The sequence below is a fragment of the Mus pahari genome, unplaced genomic scaffold (genome assembly GCF_900095145.1).
Source record: "Mus pahari unplaced genomic scaffold, PAHARI_EIJ_v1.1 scaffold_7401_1, whole genome shotgun sequence".
In the NCBI taxonomy this organism is placed as follows: domain Eukaryota; kingdom Metazoa; phylum Chordata; class Mammalia; order Rodentia; family Muridae; genus Mus; species Mus pahari.
Window position 1 is genome coordinate 4,349 of NW_018393143.1, and position 16,819 is coordinate 21,167.

Sequence of the window (16,819 nt, forward strand, 5' to 3'; positions counted from 1 at the left end):
TATTGCATATGCCAGCAAAAATGAAAGGACCCTGATATAGCTGTCTTGTGTGAAGCTATGCCAGTGCCTGGCAAATACAGAAGTGGATGCTCACAGTCATCTATTGGATGGAACACAGGGTCCCCAATGTAGGAGCTAGAAAAAGTACCCAAGGAGTTGAAGGGTTCTGCAGCCCTATAGATCAAACAACAATATGAACTCACCAGTACCCCCAGAGCTTGTGTCTCTAGCAGCATATGTAGCAGAAGATGGCCTTGTCAGCCATCATTGGGAAGAGAGGCCCCTTGGTCATGCAAACTTTATATGCCCCAGTACAGGGGAAGACCAGGGCCAAGAAGTGTGAGGGGGTGGTTTGGGGAGCAGGGCAGGGGGGAGGGTATAGGAGACTTTTGGGATAGCATTTGAGATGTAAATGAAGAAAATATCTTATAAAAAATTGAAGATAAAAAGTTTGTATTTATCTGCAGACCTGTCCATATTCTAAGTTCAGGAAAAGCTTCCTTCCAGACCAGGACATTTCTCTCTGCGAGCAAGGTCTTGCCATGATTCTACTAATGTGTCTCCAATGGAATCACAGAGAAGATAGAGTCCTGGAGCTGCTTATCTTTTCTCTGGCTCCTCACCATACATGGAATTCGGCGCAATCTTGAGTACACTGAGGTTGTGTGCATGCACAGATATAAGCATGGCACCTACTCTGGCTCTTGGGAGAAAACAGGATTGTAAAGAAAAGCTTCAGTCATCCATGAACTGTCATAAGAGAATAATTTATGATGGACTGGGCCTTCAGATTGAGGAATTCTCCTGTGATCATCTTTCCTGAGCTTCCTGAAATCACCTGACACATTGCCCGGATGATACAAAATAATTCCAGGTTAACATGGGGTTCTAAGTCCAGGTGATGAGCAAGTTCATGGTGAGAGTGGAGAATCCATGAAGCCAAGTGCAGACAGGGAGGCCTGAGACTATGTAGTCACAAGATGTTTATCCTAAATTCCAACTTGCCTAGAATGCTTTTGACAAATGTGAATGGCAGCAACCAGCTAACCTTTTTTGTGGACGTAGACATGCTTCCTGACAAGCTAGTTATGAAGCACTTTCTTTGAAGCTAGAAAGGGAAGCCATCATTGAGGAAGAAAGCATGGAAGGAGGATGCCAAACAAGGGGCTCTGGCAGGAATTGAGATCAGAGGGGGTGCAGGAGGGGAATCTGGTAGTGTCCCTGTACCACCTGGGCATGATATATTGCAGGGTCAACAAGAGATCTCATCATGGCTAGCTCCTATCATGGACAGGTATATTCAGGCAGTCTAAGAGAGGGAGTTTGAATGGTAGGTATCTTTTCTGGGACAGGTTTATTCTTGGATTCCTGCACAGGTCCCACATAAACAGCTGAGAAAAGTTACCAAGAGCACCAGCCTGAGAGCATGATAAGAAGTGTTCAGCTCCATTTATTCTAAGACTGAGAAGCAAAAGGACACTGGATCACTATAGGGGAGGTTGTTGGGTCAGAGTGAACTGGAGTTGTCATGACAGGGAGGCAAAGTACCCAGAGGCCAGCTTCATCCTTTGGAGATTTTTGCCTCCAGGTCAGCCGAGTTTGTGGGAGGAGGCCATAAATGATCAGAGCAGCCTCAACAGGCATCTTGAACAATCAGTGCTAGGACTCTGGAAGAAGGTTAGTCATCTCCATACTCCTTTTCTCCTCAAAATACAACATTAATATTAACCTCAACACATCTTAGGGACTATGGAACACTCTGTACCCTGTAGTGTTCAGCCCTCTGCAAACAGTATTCTTGTATTGTGCATATGTCCCACCTTAGATGTTCATTGAGAAATAAAAGTTCTAAACAGAGATCTTTCTATGGAATAAAGAGAGTTTTTAGAAGACTATGGACTGAGAAAAAGGCAGTGGTCTCTGGATTTTAATAAGACAATTAACACAATAAACCATTTCATGGTCCCTTGGTGCCTTTTCTTCCTTTCTTTTTCTTTCTCTTTCTTTCTTTCTTTCTTTCTTTCTTTCTTTCTTTCTTTCTTTCTTTCTTCCTTCCTTCCTTCCTTCTCTTCTTTCTTTCTTTCTTTCTCATTTATTTATGTATTTATTTATCTATTTATTGGTTGTTTTATTTATTTACATTTCAAATATTGTCCCCCTTTCCAGTTTTCCTGATACAAACACTTCTTCCCATCCCTCTTCCCTGCTCTCTGAGGGTGCTCCCCCACCCACCCATTCCCACCCCACCTCCCTACCATCTCCCTACACTGGGGCAACAAGTATCCACATTACCAAAGGCCTCTCCCCCCACTGATGCCAGATAAGGCAATCATCTGTTACATATACAGCTAGAGCCATGAGTACCTCCACGTGTATGAATTGGTTGGTGGTTTAGTCCCTAGGAGTTCTGGGGGGTCTACTTAGTTGATATTGTTGTTCTTCCCATAGGGTAGGAATACTCTTCTGCTCTTTCAATCCTTCCCCTAACTCTTCCACTGGGGTTCGCATGCTTAGTACAATGATTGGGTGTGAGCATCCGTATCTGTATGTCATGCATTAGTAGAGCCTCTCGGGGACAGCTGTACCAGGCTCCTGTCAGCAAGCACTTCTTGGCATCAGCAATAATGCCTGGGTTTGGTGTCTGCAGATGGGATGGATCCCTAGGTGGGGTGATCACTGGATAGCCTTTCCTTCAGTCTCTGCTCTACTCTTTGTCCCTGTATTTTCTTTACACTGGAAGAATTCCTGGTTAAAACTTTTAAGATGAGTGGGTGGCCCTCTCCATCAACTGGGGGCCATGCCTATCCACTGGAAATGGTCTCTACAGGTTTCTCTCCCCTTTGTTGGGTATTTTAGCTAATGTCATCCCTGTTGGGAACTGGGAACCTCTTGCTTCCCTGGCATCTGGGACTTTGTAGTGGCTACCCCAGTTCCCTGTCCCCCACTGCTATATACATTCATTCAATTTCCTGATCCTCTTTACTTCTCCCCTGCCTTCATCCACACCTGATCCTGCCCCCTTTTTCCCTCCCCTTCCTCTATACCTCCCAAGTCCCTCCCTCCCTCTACCTCCTGTGATTATTTTGTTCCACCTTCTATGTAGGATTGAAATATCCATACTTTGTTCTTCTTCCTTCAGCTTCATATGATCTGTAAATTGTATTATCCTGAGTATTCTGAACTTTGGGGCTAATAACAACTTCTCAGTGAGTACTTAGGATGGGTGTTCTTTTCTGACTTGATAATCTCACACAGGTATTTTCTAGTTCCATCCATTTGCCTGCGAATTTCATGAAGTCATTGTTTTTAATAGCTGAATAGTACATGATTGAGTAAATGTATCACATTTTCTGTATCCATTTCTCAATTGAGAAATATCTGCTTTTTTCCAGCTTCTGGCAATTATAAATAGGGCTGCTATGAACATAGTGGAGCATGTGTCCTTGTTAAATGTTGGAGCATCTTTTGGGTTTATGCCCAGGAGTGGTATAGCTGGACCCTTAGGTAGAATTATTTCCACTTTTCTGAGGAAGCATCAGACTGATCTGCAGAATGGTTTACCAGCTTGAAATCCCACCAGCAATCTCCCCATCCTTGCCAGTGTCCTTTGTCACCTGAGGTTTTGATCTTAGCCATTTTGATTAATGTAAGGTGTGAGGTGGAATCTCAGGATCGTTTTGGTTTCCATTTCCCTGATGACTAAGGACATTGAACATTTCTTTAATTGCATCTCAGCCATTTGAGATTCCTCAGTAGAGAATTCTTTGTTTAGCTCTGTACCCCATTTTTAAGTAGGGTTATTTGATTCTCTGGAGTTTAACTTCTTTAGGTCTTTGTATATTTTTGGATATTAGCCCTCTATCAGATATAGGTTCAGTAAACAGCTTTTCACAATCTGTGAGTTGCAGTTTTGTCCATATACAGTGGGTAGGCATGGCCCCCAGTTGAGGGATGGGGCCAGCCACCCACCCATCTCGAAAAATATCCCATCTGCAGACACCAAACCCAAACACTATTGCTGATGCCAAGAAGCACTTGCTGAGAGGAGCCTGGTACAGCTGTCCCCTGAGAGTCTGTGTCAGGGCCTGACCAATACAGAATCGGATGCATGCAGCCAACCATAGGACTGAGTTAGGTGACTACAATGGAGGAGTTAGGGGAGGAACTGATGGAGCTGAAGAGGTTTGCAACCCAATAGGAAGAACAACAACCTCAACCAGATACACATACCCCAAAGCACCTTGGGACTAAAACACTAACTAAAGTGTACACATGGAGGGACCCACGGCTCCACCTGCATTCCACTAGCAGAAGATTGCCTTATCTGGCATCAGTGGGAAGGGAGCCCCCTTGGTCCTGTGGAGGCTTGATGCACCAGTGTAAGGGTGTGCTACTACACTGAGGCAGGAGTGGGTGGGTGGAGGAACACCCTCATAGAATCAGGGGGAGGGAAGTGAATAAGGGGTGTTGTGGAGGGGAAACTAGAAAGAGAGATAATATTTGAAATGCAAATAAATAAAATAACCAATTTTTTTTAAAAAAAGTCAAGTCTCAGGAATACCCAGGACTTGGCAAAAAGCAATACATAGGGTGTCAAGATTCAGGAGGTTAATTAAATACTGGAATATAAGCCCAAACAACCAAATGTTCACCTGTGTGTGGTAGACAAAAAATTACATGACCATATGTGGTGAGAGGCAGAGAGAGATGGATTTTTTTAGTTCCAGACTGTCCTGGTCTATTTGCAAATTCCAGATCAGCCAGAGATACATAAGGATCCTCTCACACACACAAAAAAAATTCTCAAATGTAAAAAATGAAAACTCAGCCAAAGATACAGTGGCCTTCAGGGCCCAGAAACCATTTAGGAACAAGTTAAATTAAGTGTTAAGAAATTGTTGCCTGTCTTTGGATCCTGACTCCCTAACTGGGATGCCTTCTATGGCCTCAGTTTGAAGGGGATGTACCTAGTCTTATAGTGACTTGTTGTACCAGAGTGGGTTGAAACCAACTGTCTGCCTCCCCCTTTTCAGTGGAGAAGGGGAGGAGTATATGGGGAGTGGTAGTTGAGCGACCAGGAAGAGGGGGATGTGCAATTGGGATATAAAGTGAAGAAAGAATGAAAAAGAAAAAGAAAAAGCCGGGAGGTGGTGGCACACACCTTTAATCCCAGCACTTGGGAGATAGAGGCAAGTGGGTTTCTGAGTTCAAGGATAGCCTGGTCTACAGAGTGAGTTCCAGGACAGCCAGGGCTATACAGAGAAACCCTGTTTCACAAAAGAGCGAGAGCGAGAGCGAGAGCGAGAGCGAGAGCAAGAAAGAAAGAAAGAAAGAAAGAAAGAAAGAAAGAAAGAAAGAAAGAAAGAAAGAAAGAAAGAAAGAAAGAAAGAGAAGAACACCAGAACAAGGACTCCAGAATTGGAGGCAGGAGTATCAGGAATTCAAGGCCATCCTTGGCCATGTAGTAATGCTAAAACACCTGGTAGCTATTAGAGACTCTGTCAAAAAAAAAAAGCAAAAATACCCCAATGCCTCTCAACCAAAAATGTAAAATTTGGGGTTGAAAACTGAGTTGGATTCTGATAGTAGAAGGGGGAAAAGTAATAACTCCTTTATGTTGGAAATTTTTAAATGAAAACTAGACAATAAAATTAATGTGGTGGACCTAACACTCAGAAAGTTCAGTCAGTTCGTGTCTCTAAGATAGAGTCAAGGGAATGCACCTCAGAGGCAGCATGACAAAGTAGTATTCATGAAGTTCAATCCTAAGTTCTTTAAAACAAGAAAAAGAAAAGAACATTTAAAATAACCCTTATCATGTAAAAACACATTTATTCCAAGGAAAGAATAAGTAGCAATTAGCAAATAAACTTAACATGTGGAGAAGCAATGGACACAGGCGCTTGATCTGCCCCATCAGGGCTGAACAGGAGCCAAGTACACCTGGGGCCTTTGGGAAGACTCTGCCTTCCTGCCTGTTCCTGTGGGCACTGGCCCTCTGTCAGTCCTCATAGAAGTGGAAGAAAGAAGCCATAATGAGGATACACAGGCTGCTGGGTAATCGCATGACAGAGTTTATACCACAATTTGAAGGCTCCATCTACCGTCTCATTAAATACAAGGAGAATAGGGACAGCATGGGAGCTCATAATGGTTGCCACTCAGTGTGTAGTAAGCCAAGTGACTCTGAACTCTGCTGGACTCTGAGGTAGGGTAGAGGGTGACCATAAGCAATGTCCCTCAGATCCTTCCAGTTCCTGCAGGGTGGAATGACCCTAGCTATAGGTCTGGCCTTTCCAACAGGAATTCAGCTGTCAGTTCCGGATTGCCTGATGGTTCTTGGGCACAGTCACATATCTCAGCTTCTTCATGATGGAGGGCCAGCCCAGCAGCTTCTGATCCCACACATACTCTGGGGACAGCACCTTTGTAGGCTTATGGTAAAGCAGGTATTTGTTCAGATAGCTCTCATCATGCCACACAGCCTCAATGCCATTAGCCTGGTCCTCCACCATAGCCTTGTGGCAGGCCTTGGTGAGATGGTGTACCTCCACCACTGATCCTCCAAAGAATCCCCCTGCATAGTAAAAGTCGCCCTCATCCCTGGGGATGTAGGCCTGGGACTTTGGCCTTCGCTCATAAGTAAATGACTCTCGGTTTCCTCTGTAGAAGCCAGGGTGCAGGGTGCCAAAGAGTGCTGAGAGAATCTCCACACCCACATGGTCATTGAACTTCATGTCCACATCTGCACACACCAGGTAATCCACCTCATGTAGAAAGCGCCGCTCTGAGAAGTGGCTGATCATCTCCATCCTGTGCATGGACACATCCTGCCATCGAGTATAGTTGCGCACAGTTAGCACCACCAGTTGCCGTCCTTCACCCAGGAACACCTGTGGCACATCAGCTGGACGGTCAGTGAAGACATAGTAGATGACCTTATGTCCCACCATGAAGTATTTTTCTGCAGTCTCAAGGAACAGCTTAAGGAATACCGCATACCTGTGAGGGAGGACAATGATGTATGGAGAAGTTTAACATAGCTAGAACAAGACTTACCAGGACATAGGCCCAGGCTAAAGAAACCATGGATAACCCTTGATCCCTCTACTTCACAACTATTCTGATCAGTCTGTGGCCTGTACCTCACCTCACCCTGTTTTCTGCAGAAGGCTGCAACCTCAGCAACTCATCTTATCATGGGAAGCTGATGTAGAGGCCTGGGAGCTTTCAGCCAGGCAGCAGGGATGACTCCAGACCAAGCAGATCCCCTGCAGGTATCTTTTGTCTTGGCAACTCCTCAGCAGACCATCTCTCCATGAATCTATCACCCTTCCCCTAATAAGTATAACCCCATCCTATGACATTCCACACATTACACCCTTGCCTCGACGTGAGCTGTACTCATACAGTCCCACTTTTAAACCCTTGTGGAAATTGGATGGATTTTTATGGGTCTGGTACCTGTACCCGTTTTTTATGTATTCTATAGCACCCTATCTCAGTAAAGCAAAAAATCTCTATATCCCAGACCTTCCTCATCAGAGGTTTGAAGGTTCCTGAGGACAAGGCACTCAATTACTCATTTATGTCCCTAAGAGCCATCCCACCTGAACCCCACCAAAGCAAGAATCAGTCTCATAAAGTAGAGATGGAAGAAAAGGCAGACACCTTAGAAAGACAGGCAAGCTTAAACCAAATCCTCAGGTACAAGGACAGAGGCTTATAACCTAGGATCTAAGTCATTTCAAAACCCAAGAAGTTTTCATCTCCTTCAGATGGCTGCCACTCCTTTGATCGTATCCAGTGCCACATGTCCCCATCAGGGAAAAAGGGATCCCCATCACCTGGAAAATGTGAAGAGCCCTCCCCACTTCAATGTCAGAAACAGGCATGTGACAGTTATTCCTGTGCAAAGGTCACCATGGGGCTCTTAACTACCCCTCAGAGCCTGCCTACTTACAAAGCACCTACCTCTACCTAGAAGGTCTCTTGTTCATGTACCCAGAAGCACCCAGACAAGGTAGTTTATATCTTCTTACTGTGAAGCCCTTTCTCTCTCGGAGTAACAGGCATTCTCAGGGTACCTAAGATCCCTCCAGGTAAGTCCCAAACCTCTCAAGTCTGACTGATACAAAGGGTTAGAGTCAGTCATTCATGGACCTCACCCAGCACTGCAGGGAAGCACAAAGCCTTTCTCATATGCAGGCAACACTAATGGATTCTCTCAGTTCCCACAGTCTTCTGCACAGTGAAAATGCCATCTTGTTCTTCACAGGCTCCAACAGGGCATGTTTCTGCCTGTGGCCTAAAGTCAGTCTGACCCAGAATCTAAGGGCTTCACAGTATCAACCCTTCCTGTCCACATCGGAGGACACATCAGTAGCCACAGCTCTGCTTACATCCTCTTCCTCCCCAACAGCCTTGGGGATGAGGATACCTATGATAATTTTGAACTGTGTATTCAGATCCTGATTTCTCTTCCCAGTCATCTGGTTGCAGCAGATAATGGCTCGGTCAATTATCTCTGGTCTCAATGGTATGTGAAAACAATTTTCAGTCTCCTCTGATTGGTTAATGAAAGAGCTGATCAGTCAATAGCTGGGCAGGAGAAGAAAACCAGTGAGGACTCTCAATCACTATCTGGGGGCCTCAAGAAGAAGAAAGATAAGCAGATAAGAAGGTAGAGAGACAGTGTGGATGGATCAAGAGGGTTCACCATGAGGTTTCCATGAGAGAGCAGACATGAGGACACACATGGGCCAGAGTGAGCCAGTGCAAGTGGAGAAGGCAAGTAACACGTAGCAGGGCATTTGTCTGTGTATGAGCAGCCTAGTCTAGTTAGAATAACACAGGGTCAGTCTAGCTTAGTGCTTACAGCTTCTTAATAAAAATACCAGATCTCGCTGTCTTTTACTCAGGAGGTAAAAAGAGCTAGAATTGGACATAGAAACACCCTACAATAATTTGAGAACAAAAGGGGCTTAAGAAACGCCCCTGGATTCTATTTACAGACCACATGAAGTGTGAAGAGGAATTTACATGACACCTGAAGTGGAGCACAGAGAGAAGGGCAGCTGGCTTGGGGTTCTGGAAGGAAGCAGAGCTGCGCTCATTCACCTATGAGCCCACCAGAGCTCAGGAAGGTAACTCACTGAACAAGCCCCACACCCCACTGCATCTTAATAAAAGCCTGGAGCTTGGTATGCTCGTGCTTACACCTTGACCATACCATTATATGTGTATATTTATAGGTATGATATACATATATATATATATATATATATATATATATATTCATGTTTATACATTCATGTTTATATATTCATTTTTATATATTCATGTTTATATATTCATGTTTATACAGTCATGTTTATATCTATATCTATATATAGATATATATGTATATATAGAGAGAGAGCTAGAGATAGAGATGATAGATATTCATGTTTACTTTCCTATGTATTTGTCTGGAGGCCAGGGGGTGACTTTGGATGGGTTCTGCCCATCATCCTTTCTGTTCTTCAGACAGGGTTGCTTCATTGACTCCAAAGCCCACTGATTGCCAAGGCTGTACCGAAAGTTGCTTGGATATACTTTTCTCTTCCCTCTTCCCCCACTGCTGGAATTACAGGTACATGCCACCATGCCAACCTAGTATAAGGGCATTCAGGTTCAAACTCACTTCCTCCTGCCCTTAAAGCAACTGTTTTACCCACTAGCCATCTCTCCAACCCTAGTTGCTCACTTTTTTATTGCAAACACAGTCAGTCCAACCGTGGTATTCCGAAGCCTGAACTGTTCATTCAGTATGTCGATGTTGAAGGTCCCCTCCCAGATGATGGGTGCCAGCCAAGGAGTCAAGACAAGAACATCTTTCCTACTATATGGAGAGAGAGTCAATAGCAACATGTGACTAAACATGCCTCCAGGAACCCTTCTCAGATTCCTCACTGTCAGCTTCCTGTGGGGCTGATCACCCTCCCAGAGGACCTGGGCCAAGCAGTAGCAGCTCTCACTGACTTTGGGTGTCATTTGCTGTATCTTTCTTGTTCTTCAGACTTGGTTGCTTCGTTGACTCTTAAGCTCACTCTTTTGCTAGCCTGTCCAAAACGTTGCTTGGATACACTTTCCTCTTCCCTCTACCAACACTGATGAGATTGCAGGCACATGCCACCATGACAAACATTTACAACCCCCAACCCTAGCCATAAAAGCAGCTGAATTTTAGTACCATCACACCTACCACACCTCTAAAAATGCCTGATGAAAGAGACAGAAAGCATAGACCAGAAGCCCAAATGCAAAAGGGGAGACAGAAGATGTTTGGTGCCACATACCTGAATCAGACATCCCCTAAGATTCTGGTGGTAAAGTGAGGTCAGTGAGAATTATATTTATGGCTTTGTTTTTCTGTAAGGTGAGTTTTTTCCAGTGCTGGAGACTGACTCAGGGCCTCAGATGTGCCACTGAACTATTCTTCTAAGGCAAGCAAATCACCCTTTAGTACATTAGGACTCCTGGACTACACATGCAGTGACTAAATCTACTCACGTAGGTGTCAGCACTTTTGGCTGTGGAAAGGCCATCCTGAAAGAAAAAAACACAAAAACCAGAACTTGACAGTAAGATCATTGGATGCAAGTCTTTATTAGGCAAAAGGGCCCTGCAACCAAGTCACTTGTCTGCCCATAATCCTGGGATCCAAGGACAAACTAAAGCAGGAAGTCAGTCTTATTTAACATAAGGTAGAGCATGACACCTTATCCCAACTTAAGTCTGGGATGTCTCAAGACTGCTTTAATTTACAAGACTGAATACATCTGTCCCTGGTGCATGCTGACCATCCCACCCAGGCCTGCAACCTGATTTGGTCCTGTCCTTGCTAATGGCACACAGCATCTTGGCTTTCAGTCTTGGTCAGGCACAAGTTTCATCATCAGTGTAAAGTGATTTCCACAAAACTCCCGAGGCACTGTGTGGCCGTGTGTTGTCCCTACACAGGATGCCAAGCCCCATGGCAAAAGAACTACTTCTGCTAGTAAGCTTCATGCCCTATGATGGTTAGTAAAACAGAGAACAGGACTGGAATGATGCTCAGCATGAAGACTCCTGGCTACCCTTGTAGAAACACTGGATTTATTTCCAAGTACCCACATGGAGATCCACAACAGTCTATAAGACTAGGACTAGGGAACAGAGGCCCTTTTCTGGCTTCTTTGTGCACAGGAACAAATGCAGCAACAGACATGCATGCAGCCAACACACTCATATGCATAAGACAATAATAAAACTTCCATTTAAAAAAATAAGACAGGAAATTTCCGTACAAGAATGATAACATCTTATTGGGTGAGTCTTGCAGACACCAAAAGAGAAATCCTTCAGGACCCATTCCTAGGAGGCACTACTATGGAGTGGCCATGATCAGAGGGACAGCACAGAAGAGGCAAGGTGGGTGCCAGATCCCCTAGTAGATGTCATTGTTTAGTGGGCAGTTTACAGGATGGAAGATTCTGCAGATGGATAGTGATGATGGCTGCAGCATAGCAGGAATGTGCTTGCCACACTGAACCCTTTCAATGATGAGAATGTAAACTTATGTGATTTATGTTTCTCTGAGAATGGTGGTGAACAGATGCAAACTCAGCTCTGTACTAGATGAACTAGCCTGGCTCTTTAGAAGCAAATAACATGTAGTTAGTAAAAGATTGTATGTTCCACTTCCAGTGCAGATAGGGACTTCCCAACTGGCCATGGTATACACACACACACACACACACACACACACACACACACACACACACACACACACACTACGCGCACACACCTCCACCAAAACCTCTATAAACAGAGCTTAAGAGCGCCAGGTGAGAGCCAGATACCTTGACATGGTTACAACTTCCTGGACATCCAGCTGTCTGATAGGCATGCTGCAGAAAAAGAACACAAGAGATAAGTTTATACCAAGAAGGATTAGGGTTCAGGTGTTTAGAGCCTGGTGGAAGGGCATAGTGGTTCCTCTGAGTAGAGTAGATCTGTTAAAATTATACAACAGTGCCATAGTGATTGCCCCAAGCATTATGCCTATAACACAAAAGTCAAACACAGCCACATTGAAGGCACAAATGTCAAACACAGCAGTCAAAGTACACTGACTCACACTAAAAAGACACTCCTGACTGGAGCCTGAGTAGAAAAGGAGTTCCAAAACATAGCAGACTCCCAGCCCCTTTCCAACAGGAAGTGGAGTCTATTCCTATCCTTAACCTGAGATAGCAATGAAACTAAATGACTTCAAACCCAGCTTCTGGGAGCCAGAGATAGCATGTCTAGATTACTGGTCTAGAACCTTCCAGCCAGGCTGAAAAGTAGCATAAACTACATGGGAAGGCCTCAGGGATTGGGGCTTCTGGCCAAGGACAACCTCAACCACCAGAAATGTATAAGACCTCTAGGGAAACACCTCCCTCTGTCTAGCCTTCCATAGGACCTTCTGAAGACAGAGCCATCAAAGGTGTGATGGCCTACTAACCTAAGTGAGGGTGTGACAGAGTGCTTTGTAGTCAAGAAAAGGTGATACAAGAGGGAACTAGTTGGAACAAAGTACAGATGGGAGGCTGCGTAGTCTAGTGGGAAGCACTGCATATACAAAGATCAAGGCCAGAACAACTCCAAAGCATGAATGGCTTGTGCAGGAACATAGGAGTAAGCTACTTGGAGAGAATGGATCAACAAACAGGACCCAGCTATTCCTACCCTCTGTTCTGAAGAATCACTAGCTACTATAAGGAATGAAGAATTGAGACAGGCATAGAAGTACGTGGCTGATAGCAAGGCCACAGTAGAACTGGGTTAGCAGAGCAAAGTCAGGGGATGCCTTCCCAAAAGACAGACTGACAGGATCTGGGGAAGTTGGAGGAGGAGGGTCTACGAACATGGGTCTGATTATAGAAGGCAAATGATACTGCATCGAGCAGGCTGCTGGGAAGGTGGATGGGGAGAAAACCTGTTCTTGGAGTTGTTTAGGTATATACAGAAAGGAGGATGAGGCAGAAGCCAGAGAACACACATGCACTTTATTTCCCATTTTTTTATTAGATATTTTCTTCATTTACATTTCAAATGCTATCCCAAAAGTTCCCTATACCCTCCCCCTGCCCCTGTTCCCCTACCCACCCACTCCCACTTCTTGGCCCTGGCCTTCCCCTGTGCTGGGTCATATAAAGTTTGCAAGACCAAGGGGGTTCTCTTCCCAATGATGGTCGACTAGGCCATCTTCTGCTACATATGCAGCTAGAGACACAAGCTCAGGGGGTACTGGTTAGTTCATATTGTTGTTCCACCTACAGGGTTGCAGCCCCCTTCAGCTCCTTGGGTACTTTCTCTAGCTCCTCCCCTGGGGGCCCTGTGTTCCATCCAATAGCTGACTGTGAGCATGCACTTCTGTGTTTGCCAGGAAATGGCATATCCTCACTAGAGGTTGCTATATCAGGGTTCCTTCAGCAGAATCTTGCTGGCATGTGCAATAGTATCTGGGTTTGGTGACTGATGATGGGATGGATCCCCGGGTGGGGTGGGCTCTGGATAGTCCATCCTTTCATCTTAGCTCTAAATTTTGTCTCTGTATCTATATCCTTTCGTGGGTATTTTGTTCCCTATTCTAAGGAGGACTGAAGTATCCACGCGATGGTCTTACTTCTTGGTTTTCTTGTGTTTTGCAAAATGTATCTTGGGTATTCTAAGTTTCTGGACTAATATCCACTTATCAGTGAGTGCATATCTAGTGACTTCTTTTGTGATTGGCACACATGCACTTTAAAGACATCAGGGAACAGCTGAGGCTGCACTGAGGAACTTGGAGAAAGACTAGAGTCATCCATGTAGAAAGAGTCAGAAGCCACAAGGCAGCATGCAGCAGTCAGCCATTAAGCCGCCCCCACCCACCACCACCACATGTACTAGTATGACACACATATAACACACAAACACTCATAGACATGTACACACTTTTCAATTTTCACTCACCTAGTCTCACCTCCTGGGTTCCACACCACCTGGAATCTGTGACTCAGGAAGCCATAGCTGTGGGAAGGACAGACAATGGGGACATATGATCATGGCACAGACCTGAGACCAGCTGTCTGCCACACCCTCCAAATGTACCACTGTACCCAGAAGATTGAGCACAGAAGTTCCTAGTGGGGTCCAGGTCCAGGAGACAAGTCTAAGAATGTTCACCCCATGAGAAGAAGAGGTGTTAAGAAGGCCCTAAGAACAAGACCTGCATCTGAACAACTGTAGCAGTTGCAAATAATTCCTACTCCACGCCAGGTACCAACAACCCAAGGCAATATCAAGGAATATTTTCTGCCAGTGTCTACACAAGAACCAGGAGACATGGCAGTGTCTTTTCTCTGTGTGGATTCACAAACCATCTGCATACAGAGAGGGCTAAATTACTGCCCCTAAGTCTGACCACCTCACCTTCCCCTGGCCAACCATCACAGCTAGAGCCAAATAACTGGTTATCTAGCCACAAACACCTTTTGTGGAATCAGAGGCTTCAGTATGTAGCCAACAAGATCTGGACATGCCTCTGTGGGTGCTGAGCCAAGAGCACCCTAATCGTTGTTGTTGTAGTAATAGGGATGCAAACAGTTCAGGATACCCATCATGTTCTCGGCCCTTCCTCACCAGCCTGGGTTCTTACCCAAAGAAGATTGAGACAAGCACTATGAAGGGAAGGATTCCAAGGTGAATGGAGTAGCATTTCAGTCTTCCTGAAAAACAGTAACACAGGATCCAGTTACTCACTGGCTTCTTGGGCCTGACGTCCCTCCAGGCCTGTCCTGAGATTCAGAGGTCATTCTGTTCCCTGCAGCAACCACTCAGTATCAGGCAGCCCTAGTGTGAGCTGGAGCACTAGCCCCACTTAGCACTCAGAGGGGAGAGAAGGTTGTTCCCTTCCAGAGCATGACTCCAGCTGCTCCCCTAGGTCTCCTCAGGCTCTTGTGTCCTCATACCCCTGAGCACGCCTTCCTATGATAAACTGAAAACCAAAATGAATACCTTGGGGTCACTGCTGGATCCATCACAGAAGGCTAGGACCAGGTCCCCTGCTGATCCCATATATTTACATCTACTGGGACAGCAAATGGTCTTTTCGAGTGAATTACTCTCCTGCTGGAGTTGAAACCCAGGGTTGATATGTAATAGGCAAGTATTCCACCGACCTATGTCTCTAATACCTCAGGTGAGTTTTATTTCTCTCGATGATATATGCTCTCTTAAGCCCAAAATGTCCTAATAACATATATCTAAAAGGACACATATGCCAGCTCTGGAGAAAGAGCTCACTGGGTAAACCTCTTGTCACAACAACACAAACATGAGGACCTCAGTTCATATCCTCAGAGCCTATATAAAAGATAGACATCCGTAATCCCAGCACACCTATGGTGAGATGGGTGAGGGAGTTGGGGAAATCCATGAAAGCTCATGGGACAGCAAATACAGGGAGGAAGAACAAAAGAGACCCTGCCTCAAACAAGGTGAAAGCCAAGGATCGATCCCACAGCTGTCCTCTGACTGTCACAAGTACACCCACACTCACATGAAGTTTCAAGGCTTGTGTCTAAAAATGATTACTTCTTCCTATCCAAGCCAATCACTTTCCTTTTTCACCTACCTGATGTGTTTTATTTAAAACATTTCATGTATTTATTTAGTTGTATGTGTGTACATGCTTCATGTCACAGAGCACATGAAGAGGTCAGAGTACAACTTCTGGGGGTTGGTTCTCCTTTATATGATGTGGGTTCTATGTGTTGAACTCTGGTCATCAAGTTTGGCATCAAGGATCTTTATCCACTGAAATGTCTCATTTGTCACTTATTATGTTTTCTCTCCATGTCTCCAAATCCTCCCCAATGGAATAACTGATTTCTTTATTTTTTTACCTTTTTTCAATTATTTTATTAGATATTTTCTTTATTTACATTTCAAATGCTATCTCAAAAGTTCCCTATACCTTCCCCCTGACATGCTCCTCTACCCACCCACTCCCACTTCTTGTCCCTGGCGTTCCCCTGTACTGGGGCATATAAAGCTTGCAAGACCAAGGAGCCTCTCTTCCCAATGATGGCCAACTAGGCCATCTTCTACTACATTTGCAGCTAGAGACATGAGCTCTGGGGCTACTGGTTAGTTCATATTGTTCTTCTAAAAAACTTTAGAAGTATATGAGGATGTGACATTTGAACTCTATTTGTTCTCATTATGTTCTCCTAACCCTTTGGATAGTTAAACTTAGCTGAGCTATATTTGCCCAATTTTGAAATGAATACATATTTTTTAATTTGGGTGCTTAAATGATGGCATAACAATTAAGAGAACTAACTAATCTTTCAGAGAACCAGCATTCAAAATCCACCTGTCAGCTCACAACTGTCACTACCACCAGTCCCAGGGTATTCTATGCCATCTTTGAGCCTCCATGAACACTGAATTCATATGGTACACAGACATACATGCAGACTAAACACTTGTATACATAAATTTAAAATAAAAATAAAAAGTAATATTTTTGTTTTTGTTTTTTCTAGACATGGCTTTTCTGTGTAGGCATGGATATCCTGGGACTTGCTCTGAACTCAAGGTATTCCTCAAACTCAGACATCTACCTGCCTCTACCCCCTGAGTGATTGGGATTAAATATGTGGGCCATGGAAATGCAAATCAAAACAACCCTGAGATTCCATCTCACACCAGTCAGAATGGCTAAGATTAAAAATTCAGGTGACAGCAGATGCTGGCG

At 44.6% G+C, this 16,819-nt stretch overlaps 1 protein-coding gene across 1 annotated transcript in view; it reads right to left on the minus strand.

Moving 5' to 3' along the window:
* Positions 1-6,314: 6,314 nt before the first annotated feature.
* The window catches only part of LOC110315370 (histo-blood group ABO system transferase 1), a 34,737-nt gene continuing 24,232 nt past the window's right edge, over positions 6,315-16,819 (minus strand). Inside the window, exons 2-7 of the mRNA XM_021189447.1 lie at positions 14,714-14,783; positions 14,029-14,085; positions 11,886-11,933; positions 10,555-10,590; positions 9,749-9,883; positions 6,315-7,002 (exon numbers count right to left, since the gene is read on the minus strand). Of these exons, the coding sequence (XP_021045106.1) occupies positions 6,315-7,002; positions 9,749-9,883; positions 10,555-10,590; positions 11,886-11,933; positions 14,029-14,085; positions 14,714-14,783 (1,034 nt within the window). The remainder of the gene's footprint in view (positions 7,003-9,748; positions 9,884-10,554; positions 10,591-11,885; positions 11,934-14,028; positions 14,086-14,713; positions 14,784-16,819) is intronic.